Source organism: Zosterops lateralis (assembly GCF_965231275.1).
Source record: "Zosterops lateralis genome assembly, chromosome: 7".
NCBI lineage: Eukaryota > Metazoa > Chordata > Aves > Passeriformes > Zosteropidae > Zosterops > Zosterops lateralis.
In genome coordinates, this window is record NC_139767.1 from 28,370,169 (window position 1) to 28,382,827 (window position 12,659).

Here is a 12,659-nt window from a genome sequence, read left to right on the forward strand (position 1 = left end):
TCCCCTAGGAGCCACAGCAAGCTCTCTAGCTTGATACCATACCTAGAGAAAGCTGAACCAGGCAATCCCTACCCCTCTGACATGCAGAGTCTGTTTGCAAAATAGAAGTTTTCCACGTGCAGAATTGATGTGGTTTGGCACAACAGAGCTCACACCTATTCCCACTCTCCCTGCAGTCCATAATCATGTGTGGCACACTCAGGTATTGGTGTGAATGTCAGGTAATTAAATATCCCTTGGACATATTTTTTCTACAGGTGGACCTGACCTGTAAGTCCTTGTCAGTGATTAGTTAACTGACAGACAATCTCATATCAGAAGGCTTATCTCAGGAATGAGGCAGACCTGAAGAACTGTCACCATTCCTGGGAGCTGGCCTTACCTTCCAACTATACCAGTTACTACCTCCATCTGTCTTGCTTTCATGCTCTGTCACAGCCTCAGCAAAACAGTAACATCAACTCACTGCACATGTACATTCAGAGTCTATTTTCCTCACCTCAGTTTCCTATTCATAAAATACCTGATTAAAATATTCTACCACCCTGATAAAAATGATTAATAAATTCATAATAAATAACTTCATAATTTATTCATAGCCTGATTAATAAATTCATAAATAAACCTGAGTATCTGCAATCCCCATCAGTATATAATCACCATATATTTCAGGTGACCTGAATGTATGCTGGATATCCCTGTTAAGAGCTGGTCGGTTTGTTTGTTTTTTAAGTAGGATGCCTGGTATATTTAAAAATGGCTTGTATACTTATTTTCATATCATAGAAAATTAAGAACATTTTAATGTGAAATGTGAAAATGTAAACACCAAATGTATATGCAATAGCTTGCACATACAATAACAGGAAGAAATCAATCATGCACATGTTGTTCAAAAATTTTAAAAATTAAATGTGCATCAGCCCCAAAGCCTCCCAAATTTTGACTTTCCTGTGTGTAGAAAACAACGCATAAGAAAAAATAATCCTACATTTAGTAGCAAATGGCATTATTTCAGGAATATCTATAATTGAGTGTTTAACACTGAACCGCGTTTCTCACCTCTCAGGCTTACATGCATGAGGCCAATTGATCCAGCATTTACTCAGTGCACCCCACTCACTGGGAGATTCAGTTACAAATAATTCTTGTGGTGAAGACATTTGTTAAGCTGTTTTTTGCAGGGAGCACTGCTCAGTCTCTAGTTCATCTCTACCTGCGTGTCAGCTTTGAGAAACTGCTGGCAGAGGGAAGAACCTGGAACCCTGGAACCCTGGCTGTCAGGGTTCAGCCTTGTCTACTTAGTCCTTTACAAGGCCAAAATTAGCTTCACCTTAATTAACTCAGTTTCTCCCCAGAATACCTAATGGATCTACCCCAATCTGCTCAGCCTTCAGATCACTTACTTAAGTAAAGAGATCTGAAGTGATCTGAATATGGTAGTTTCTCACTTAAATTAAGCAGAAGACTGATGGATTTGATTTTTTAAAGACCATTGCATTTCTATATGAATCCCATCCATATGAAATGTGGGACTTTTTTGACACAGTGTCAAAAGCCTCCTACAAATAACTAAGTACCTTCACTGTTTTCCATACAAAACAAAGGAGTTTTGTATGAAACAAAACTTCAATACTGAAGTTGCCCAGTGCTAGACAGAATTTATCCTGCTTAATAATAAGGGAGAAAAAGACAACCATAAATGAATCTGAGACTGATGACTTAGAAGGAAAGTTATGCCATAATTAGCTTAGATAATTATCCAGGGCCTAATGCAAATCATGCTGAAACTACTGGAAAAAATCCCACTCTTGCATTTAACTGGACTTGGAACAGTAACCCTTTGTTGGGCAAAGGACCATTAAAGGCTTCCTACAATAATTACCTTTCACAAAAACAAGGTAATAGACCGTCAAAAAGGCAAAGAATGCACAGAAGTTGATTGGCTAGGTAACAGCTGTGACCTACTAGCAGGTTAAGGATCATCTTGTACTGCAATTCAGATGTGAACTGAACAGTTTGACACTCACTATCCTTGCTGCTAACTTGTCTGAGTTATCTGTGAGCTGAATTTCATTTAGAAAAATAAAATTGAGTTTTACTGTTAAGATAGGCTATTCACTCCAGGTAAAATTTCCCCAATAATCAGAGTAGATATGTCCCTTCATGGGATCCCTGCTGCAGCAGAATAGCAGAGCCAAAAATGGCAGCATGAAGTGAAATGTAGACCTAGACAGAGATGTGTCCAAGGAACACAGAAGCAAGTAAAGGAAAATCTGAATTCTGACACTGGTCTGATACTGATGATATGCCAAGAATATCCATTCCTTCTTGGATTAAATATGGATTACTTCTCACATACAAAAGGAAAATATTTCTCTAACAATGAATGAACAAACAGCACTGCAGGAAACTTGACATCCTTTAATCATCTTGGAGACAAAAAAGGACAAAGATGGGTTACAATTCAGAAACAATTTTATGGACTTTATTCCAAAAACCAGTGTTTAGTCAGGAGAAGATTTTTAAAGTTTTATCCCTTTCTGCACATGCAATCATTTTCTGTTATAATCTGTTTGGACAGGCCGAGCATTTAGAGAAGCCTTAGTAGCAGCATTCAGAGACTCAGAGAATTCTAATGTCAATAAGCTTTTGATAGAGGTTCTGATGGATAAATATACACAAACAGATAAGAGATTTGGAAATTAGCTTTTAAATTTGGTACTATTTTTGGCAGAAAAATCCACACTGATTTGATTTTTGGGGAAAGTTACTGTAATCCTCATGGCAACAGGGATATAATGAGTCTTAGGGAAGAAGAAGACAGGATAGCTAAAACTGTAAAAATATTGTACATGTAGTTTTACAGCCTATCATGTATGTTCCTAATTCTGCTCTTACTCTTCCCCCTCCCTACTCCATGACTCCTAGAAAATAGAATGGGATGCAGATGAGAGTAACTCATCCCCATGATGGTGGCAGTGCAGCCTAATAGCCCCAGACTGTGTAAAGTGCAGGAGGAATCCAACATAGTCCAACAGTGACTGTGTGGCCTGAAATAGCTCAGCAGAGCCCAGGGAAAGGCTCTCTCACTACTGCTCCCACGTTAGCATTGCCTGTCAGCCCTGAACTAACTCAGAAATGCTCAGTAAGAGGGGACTGTCCCTTTGGTTTCTGAGTCCCAGTCAAGGATCAGAAAGCCTCAGGTCAAAAACAGCTCCCTTGAGGTGGACCACTCTTCATTGGCCCTTAACTAAGGCAGAGGAAAGGTTCAGAGAAATCATAAATGATAACTTTGAGAACAGATTAGTTTCAGGCTTATTTTAAATTGATGTTTTCTTACTTCGTGCCATTTTTCATGAGGGGAGGATGAAAAGGGGATGACTGTATTTTCAATTTGGTGATCAAGAAATTAACTCACAGGTTTGTCAGAATTGTTTTTATTTTGGCCTTGTCATACAGACAGAATAGGGGCAGGCATAGCACTAAAGAGCTGTATACAAACAGCCTAGAACACTGGTAAACAAAGACAAATCTTGAGATCCCATGGATCAGGCTACATTTCCCATCAAACTGAGTGTACAAATTTAGGGCAGGTATTATTTAGTCATAAACAAAATGAATGGTTCCCTTGGCAGCTGTCACTCAGCAGTCTGTTGGACAGACAGTGAAAAACTATTTTAACTCTGGGGAAAAATCATTTGCAGGCGAAAAATACCAAATACAGGGTTGATTGTACAGGGGGGGAGAGTCTGAGGGAGGGGGATTGAAGAGAGAGGCAGGAGGGGATAATCATCAGGCCATGAAACAAAACACCTGTACAGACTGATGCCAGGGGAGATTGAAAGAATAAAGACCATGCTATTGATGGATTCTACCTCAATGTTGAATTTATCCATGGAAATCTGTCATCTGTCTGCATTTTGAACTCTGGTCTTTTAGAATGTGTTTGTTGAGATTCTAGTACAGAATTATGACTTTCATGAACAAATCAATTCTGTCAAATCAGCACTCAGATTTCTGAGCAACAGGTCACCTCAATTGCTTACTACAACGTTGCTCTGGTACTTTTACTACCAAAATTCCACTTATTTAGAGTTATACAGTCCCCAGTTAGCTGATAGATGCCTGTTCAGAATTATATCTGTTAAATCCTGGTAAAAGAACAAGAATATTGGCATTTACTATCATAACTGCAGTCCCTAGCACTGGTCTCTGCTCTGCCTTTCAGGAGAAAGAAGTAGCATCTGCCTCCTCTCTGATGGGTGATATTGGTGATAGTGCAGTGGGTTTTTTTCAGCAGTCCCAGTCCTTTCTTACACTGGTAAACCTTTTCCAGAACAACCACACTGCTCTGCACGCTAAGCCCTTGGGAAGGTCAAAGCACTAATACCTTTTTCTGAAACATGCTTATTACTTTACACTACACAGTCCTTAAGCACTTAAGTTGCACACACCTCCAAGGGGGAGAAGAGATACCCAGCTGACAAAAGCTTGGCAAAAACAAGGACTCTACTTACAATCACCTCTGTTAAGGATCCAAAGTTATTTGAGTTAAAAAATATTATACGTTTGTAGTAATTACAGTAGTCTGAGATATTCACCTTTGACTGTGACCTGAGCACTGCAAGATGCCTGTCCTGTGTTGTTTTCGGCCAGACAGGTATAAATTCCATCATCTTCTGGTAGGGCATCTTGGACAGTCAGTTTTGCAACTCCATCTTCAAAGGTGGAATGGGCATATTGAATTGGCTGGTCTGCAGACAGAAAGGAAGTGAATTGACTTATTTTGTCAGCCACAAATTTCAAAAGCACTTTAGTTTTCAGTGAAATCTGGATGGCTGACACCAGCCAGCCTATGAAAGTGCAGAGCCAAATCCCACTCTGTGCACAGCCACTGCTCTCTAGTGACTGCAACCAGCAGCATCCCAAGCACAAAAGCACAACATGGATGTCAGACAAACCTCACCACCAGATTCACTGCAAGCTACCTTGAGTAGCAGCAAAAAGATAAAAGTTTATATTTGATTCTCTTTGAGGTGGATAAGACAAGAAGTGTGTGTTTGTTTCAGATGTGGTCTCCGCCTTGTAAGTTGCCTGAAACTAGACAAAATGCAGATGAAGCTAGATGTGCAAAATCTGTTGGGAATGGAGAAGCACTTGAAGTCCTCCAAGGGGAACTTGGTAGTGGAAAACATTTCAATAGAGACAGTAAAATCTACAATGGTGCCAAGAAGCTGCTTTACAGAGGCAGTCAATCTACACTACAGTATAGCCAGTAACAGAAGGGTGCAGTCTCAACTGCGGTGAAGTGACTATTAAAGAAGTTCATTTTAAGAAACTGGTTCCTTCAATTAGTTTGACATGCTTAAATATTAGTATAGGTGCTTAAAATTGTTTTGCTCTTGTTTCAGGAAGCATCATCAGTCTCAGCCTTACTTTCTGAAATGCTTCTGCAATGTGTTTTCCCAATATTAAATATTTTCCACTACTGACTCATCTCTGGTTGCTTTCCCAGTGTATGCAATACTTAAGACAGTCTTATACCTGTGCATAAACATCATGCTGGAAATAGAAATCACAGTCACAGCAGAGAAATTGTGCAGGACTGATCTGAAGATGTCTGTCGCTTGGGAGTTGGTGGTCAAAAGAGATGGAAATTTATTTCAATACCAAAATAATTTTAAAGGAGCCAGCACTGGGGTTTTCATGAACCAGTTCTGCACTATGAGCATGATAAATTATATGATGGGACAGACTTTCCTCTCATCTCTGATTTTCAAAGGAAGCCAACTTCAGAAGGCAATTATTATCTGTGTACTATCTACATGCATACAAAGTTTCATTCTGAAATACAAACATGTACCAAAATCAGCATCATCCAATACTTGCATATATTATAAAATGTGGTAGATGATCTTCATCCTTTGCTTGTAAGCCATCTGTAAAGTAAGCAAATTTTCTATTGCATGAAAATTTTGGGTGAGTATTTAATCAACTACCTGGAAGAATTTTAGAATCAAATCTCTCCAACCTTTGTCACAGGTCACATATTCTAATTATTGGCTCCTCTGAGCTCATTTTCACTCAGTCACACATAGACTGTTGGAAGTATTACACTAAACCACAGTGTTTCTGCATGTGGGAACAGCACTACATTCAAATAAGTACAGGTAGAGCTCAAGCCCAAGGAGACAAAGCTTTCTGTTAGAGGAGAAGGGGCACTGGACTGCCTTTTTGGTCCAACTATAGAATGTGGAACCTGACAGGGTCCTTGCCTGGCATTCTGACATTAGTGGTGATAAATGATGCCATGATGCCATATCAGAAACACACCCGGGATAAAAGCTGCTTCACGAAAAGCAGAACAATGCCTTTGTATTTCTGTTGTAAGTAACCAGATGAATAGGGTAAGTGCTCTGCATGGAAAAGCAAAATGAGAACTTCTTTACCATGTCCTCGAATTTTGCCAGGGCTCTTATTCACTTCAGCTCCCAACAAAAGTGGCTATTTTTTAATATTAGTCAAAATATAGTGAATTCACCTACAGAATAGCCTTTTCATTAGACTCCAGAAAAAGAACATAAGCCTATCAGCCTGTAGGAATAACACGCAGCAAGATTCTAAGCTACATCCACAGTACTTATATTTTGATGTAATAAAAACAACTCTCCCAGTAGTGAAACGTTCCCTTCTCCAGAGGCAGAACAGTCGAATCTCCAGGACAGCTTGGCAGCAGGAACAATAACAAAAAATACCTTTCTGCTGGCATGTTATGCCTGAAGAAAGGAAAGTTTCCCCTGGCCCATTTATTAAAAGCTTTCTGGACAAATCACAAAGCTATCCTAAAACCAAACACTACTCAGAGAATTGTTATGCTAAAGTCATCATCATATTGTTCTTAAATTCAGCAGAAAGAGGTTCAATTCAACTTAGGGAGAAAAAAAATCCCACACAGAAAGCAATATGAATAAAAAGTTACTTAAAGCAGTCATATTTATTCCTGCAATTGAAAAAGAAGCTAGCTAGAAGTATTTTAAAAAGATAAAGTAAATTGGAGTTACACTCTGAAGTATTGTCACCACAAGCACACACAAGAAGTTATTGATAAGGCTTTGGTGAGGACAGAACTAAAACAGAAGGATTTTACTTTCAGGGAAGTTGGCAGTAAATCAGTGAAAATTCAGAAAGAAACTTAAACAAAACGTAGACGGAGAACAAAAGGAGAAAAGAACAATCTTGAAAAAGTTGGGAAAAAAGCTTTAATGGTAGATTTGCAGAGAAGAGTAAGAGCTCAGATGAAATTCATAGTTCAGTCAGGTAATTCTTTTTTCTCTCTGTGAATATGGAAAAACTACTCATCCTTACAGATGGTAAGAAGTAATTACAGACAATGCAGAATATACATATCTATTTTTTGTATCACTTGACCTGAAGAAGAGGTCAACCTGTGTAATCCTTGGAAAATGTTTTGAATTGGTATGTAGTCACAGCTGGTAAACATTCTTAGTGTCTAAAGTTGTACTCGGATGTAGCATTGTACAAGAAGTTGTTGCAAGGCTTTCAGGTCTCAGGTGGTGTGGATTCCTTGGAGATTGGGGAAGGCAAACTGGAAATCTCCCAGCCTGGGAGAGAGCAGGTTCTGCTGCCTTTCTTTTTTCTTATTTGTTTCTCAAAGCAGCTTTCTGTTCATGTTTCTTATGATTCATAACCTGGTCTTCACATCCATTATTTCACCAAGATATGTATTCTTTCCTTACTATTCTGCTCAAATTAATTCTGGTTTGTTATCATTGTCACGCTTGGAAGACAATTTGCATTTGATATTTTCTAGTGAACTTTATCCATGCTGTTCCATGTGATTTTTATTTCTATAGAGTTCTGCAAAAGCGCTGTATTTTGAACAGTACTGGGATTGCTCACAGCACACTGCTTTTTCTTCTGTCCTAGCAGAGTTCAGTTGTGAATATAAAGAGCTTTATATTCCAAACATGGAGAGCAGATGCTAATACACCTTTTATTTTTAAAACAGAATTGGTCTGCCTGCCTACAAGTGTATACTGTGAATATATTATTTTCTTCATGTGGCCAGTTGATGAAAGACTCCACCATGTCATTTTGCCAAAAAGCACTGTAATGTCTGCTTGGAGTAATATTCCACAACTTTCTCCTTTATTTGATCAGAGATATAAATACGAGGGGTTTGCAGTATGTAGCTAGATGGTAGACAGGAAGGAAATGTTTTCATTCAAGTGGGTATCACAAACAGCCAATCTGATCCTTAAGTAAAATAATAACCCTAGGAGTGTACATGGAATTATCAACATTAAACAACTGTTTAAAATCCCTTTGCGTTTGTATCAAAATCATATATAAACAGTTATGTCTCACAATCCTGTGCAAGACAGAAAAGCTTTAAACTATAGTGATATGTTTCAGCAGCCTGGAATGAAAATCGTGTGCTTGTGTCTTCTGAGTAATATATGATGTGTCTAACTTTTATTATTATGAGAGTTTCTTGTGCTTCTGTTACGCAGACTCATCACTGCTGTTTGATTAAAGAGCAGAGTTAATGCACTGACTCTCACAGAACTCTAATGGTTTGAAATCCAGCTAACTAAAAAAAACCAAAAAAACACCTACATTGTGATATTGAGGCAATTGCATTTAGAAGCTTGGATGCAATGTAAACATCATTAGTAAACATCATTATACCTGAACAGGGGCAGACATATGCATTTAGTGGGAAGAATGGCCAATAAAAAATAAATTACCTGAAAAAAAGGCAGGGGGGGGGCACAGTGCATCACAGAAAGATGAGGTTTATTTATCTCTAGGCTTTGTTTTCCAGGAGACAACAGTGTTCTGATTAGAACATAGCTACATAAATGGAGACCATCCATATATCTGTGCTTGATGAGCTGTAAGTCATTTGAAAATCAACCCAAAGTCAGTCATCTGAGACAGGAAGATACTCTGTATGTGAAGATAATTGAGTACAACTACATCAGTCAATGTCTAAGGGTGCAGTAGAAGGAAGGGTACCTTGGAATATGAACATGAAATGACTGACTCAGAGTTGCTCCTGAGCTGCAAGGCAATTCTTGCACAGCCAAACAGATTCTACTCACATCTGCAAAGGAGGGACTTCAGCATAGCCTTCAGAGAGAGAAACAAATTACGTCCAACAGGAGAGTGTCAGAACCTTTGCTCACATGTTTTGTGTTGTAAATAAAGCGCTGGCCTTTCTATTCTAGACATGGAGTTATTGGGAAGGGGACCAGCCCAGGCTGTGGGAACATACCAATCTCAGGGTCACGGTTCATTTGCCCTGCCACCCTTTTCAGTTAGCCCATTTACTCTGAATAGCTAAAGGAAAACAGAGATCATGTGCAAATAATTAATTTTAAAATAAACCTGGAGCAAACGTCTTTATGGCAAAGTATGCTACTCTTTGTAACCACACACACACACACACAAAGCTAGATAGCCTGAGAGAGTCTGGGGAAAAAACATCAACTGCACTTCAGGTGTAAAAGATGTGATCAAGAGTTAAGCTGAATAAATTTTTCTAGTGTTTTACAGATATGGGTCTAAATGGAAAGAGTCCTTAGCCAAAGCATGTAGTGCCTGAATTTCTGAAATCATTTAGAATTGAAGCAAAACACTTTAGGCCTAACTGATATTAAAAGGAAGTTAAGAAAACTTGACTCTTCAGCTGTGTCATCAGGGCAAGGTACTGTCTCTGCAGGATCATGATGCCAAATCATTATGCTTAGACCAGAAGTTTGTGCCAAAAGTGTGGGGGCAGCACAGGATTCAGCACAGGGCGGCAGCAGCAGCACAGGTGTGTGCCACAGCCCAGGTAACTCACCTGGCACAGTGATGTCACCAGCAGCAGCACAGCCGTGTGACACAGCTCAGGTATCTCACCTGGCTCAGCTGCGTGACATAGCCCAAGGTCCCTCACCTGGCTCAGCTGCGTGACACAGCCCAAGGTCCCTCACCTGGCACAGCCGTGTGACACAGCCCAGGTAACTCACCTGGCACAGCCGTGCCACCAGCGCACCCTGCTGGACATTTCGCAGAACTGCAGCAGCACAGACCCAGCTCAGCACTCGGTGCTCCTGTAAAGGGTTTTCCTCAGGTGTCCCAGAGGGCTGTACGAGGGTGATTTAGCGCCCTTTGGGGTGTCAGTGCGTTCATGCAGGTGACACAGAGCAGGGGATTCCTTACCATTGAGAAGCCATGTGATGTGGGGCACAGGGACCCCTCCCACACAGCACTGCAGCACAAAGTCTTGCCCTTCGCTCACAGTGCATCCCTTCAAGACGCTGGAAAAGCACGGAGCAACCTCTTCAACTTTAGGCCCTTGAAAACGAGAATGAAAACAGCTCCTTTACTTGAAATCTATGAAATTAGATTTACCACTTAGAATCTTTTTCTATGTGTGCTTAGATGACATGGCTGGGCTAACCACAGTCAAATGTTTTATTGGGGGATAGAAATCATTTTGAGCAGCGGACAAGTATAAAGAAGAGATTCTTCTCTCATCTCCAAGGCATGCATTGCCAGGCCCCAAGCTCTGTTTTAGGTGGTGATTTTCTATGCCAGAATCCAGCATTTGCAGCCCATCACAACAAGTGTATGCAGCATATTATCAGAGAGCTCAGCACAAAGAAGAGGATGGATAATTCTCTCCTCTTGTCTGTCTTCTTCCAGTGAGAAACAGTGTGACTTAAGGATGCAGTTTATAGATCTCTCATGAGACAGAAAGAAATTATCTTGGGTATCCTGGTTTAACTTCAGGCACAGCAAATGGAGAAAAATTGCATGAACATGAGCATAGATCCAGAACAAAACTTAAAATCAGGTGAAAACATTAGAACTGATGACAGGATTTGCTAGACCCAACAAAAATTTCCCAACTAGAACCAGTAAAACACAGCCTGCAAGCTTAAAATAATTTGTCACTAGGACATGTTCTTTAATGTAGTAAATCACAATTCTCATTCCTTCCCTTTCCTTTTTATTCACTTTACTGCACAGAATTGGTTTGTATTAAAAAAAAAAAATTCAAATTTGGGGTGTAGAAATGCTAAGGAACTTCAAAAAAACTAAATGCAGAACAACAATAAATCCACTGACAGCCTGCATTAAATACAAGCATTAATAGAGAACAGGCCTGTGTACAAAATGTATTGATGCAATTTTATCTAGACAAACAACAAACCCCACAATATATCAGAAGGAAAACTGATGCAGAAAGTGGCATGCCAACTATCACACATCACTTTATTCTCAGAGGTAGGAGTCAGAATTAACCTGCACTGAGAAGTCAAATAAAAATTATGTAGTAACCACCCTCTGGCAGCTTTAAAAAATCCAGCCAGTTTCCAAAGTGCAGATGGGCTCACAATAACTTACTTCTGACAGTTAACAACCAGCTGGTGGAAGTCTGGCCTTTGGGGCTGACAGCTGTACAGCTATAGGATCCACTGTCCCTCAAGCAGGCTTTCTTTATCCATAGGCAATGAATTCCATCTTCCTCATATATTTGGACATCTTCTCCAGCTTTAATAGGTCGGCCTTCTTTGAACCACTCCACATCTGGTTTTGGTTTCCCTGAAACTAGACAGTCAGATATTTGCATTTTTATGGATAGGTATTCATAATTAGTATTATTTAGTATATATTTATTTAGTATTATTTACTTTAGTATAAATTAGGTACATTTTACACATACATAAGTATATAAACCGTAATAGGAAATACACAAAACTGTTGCCAGAAAGTTTGATATTCTGATCTTCTAAAACTTCTTGGCCAGTCCATCTCTTAAAATAATGAATTTTTGGTAACATGTAAAACCATATCTGAAAAAAAGCTTCTGTCTAAAATCTGTTCTTCTAAATGTCACAGACAAAATGGATATGAAATTGAAACAGAGAAGGTTCTGTCCAAACACAAACCCTTCCTTACTCAGCACTAGCACAGGTTTCCCAGAGAAGCTGTGGACTTTTCTCACCCTGGAGATACTCAAAGGTCACTCTGGTACAGTCCTGGACCTGCCTGAGGTGAGGCTGCATGAGCAGGGAGAAGGGCCACCCTGGTCACCATCTGCAGAAAGGATTCTCAGGAGAGTTTCTTGGATTGTTTATTAATGTGCATGAGGGATGTCCCACTGTGATTTCCCTGCAGACACCTTGCCTTGCATGTAAGAGTTTGTGCTTTGGGTCCAAATGAAAAAGGTATTCACTGGCTTCAATAAGAACTGGATGAGCTCCTTGTTTCTCTGTGATAGGGACTGTATTTCCCTACCAAACAGGGTCATGAATTAGTCAAAGCTTGAAAAGTGTGTGAGATACTCTGATAGAAAACAATTCATGTTTTTAGTAATATACCTGAAAAATGAACTGTTCAAAATGTGCCAGGATCTTTGGAATCTTTTCTCCACTCCAAATGTTCTGGACTTGTGATAGAAATTATATTCTGTACTCATGGGGCAAGACTCATCAATAAATGAAATAAATTACTATGGTGTGTGATTTTTTTTCTTTTTCTTTTTGCTTCTAGAAAAACAAAGAACCAATTTCTTTCTCATTTATGCAAACACTTTAAAGTGTAAAAGTTATTTTTAAAAAAAGGCAGAAAAATGC

General features: G+C 39.4%; 1 protein-coding gene across 1 annotated transcript in view; it reads right to left on the reverse strand.

Annotated features, from left to right (window-relative positions):
- Positions 1 to 12,659, reverse strand: part of MYLK (myosin light chain kinase) — a 141,385-nt gene that overhangs the window by 95,019 nt on the left and 33,707 nt on the right. The window contains exons 8-10 of the mRNA XM_083864760.1: positions 11,428 to 11,631; positions 10,237 to 10,371; positions 4,605 to 4,757 (exon numbers count right to left, since the gene is read on the reverse strand). Coding sequence (XP_083720886.1) covers positions 4,605 to 4,757; positions 10,237 to 10,371; positions 11,428 to 11,631 — 492 coding nt within the window. The remainder of the gene's footprint in view (positions 1 to 4,604; positions 4,758 to 10,236; positions 10,372 to 11,427; positions 11,632 to 12,659) is intronic.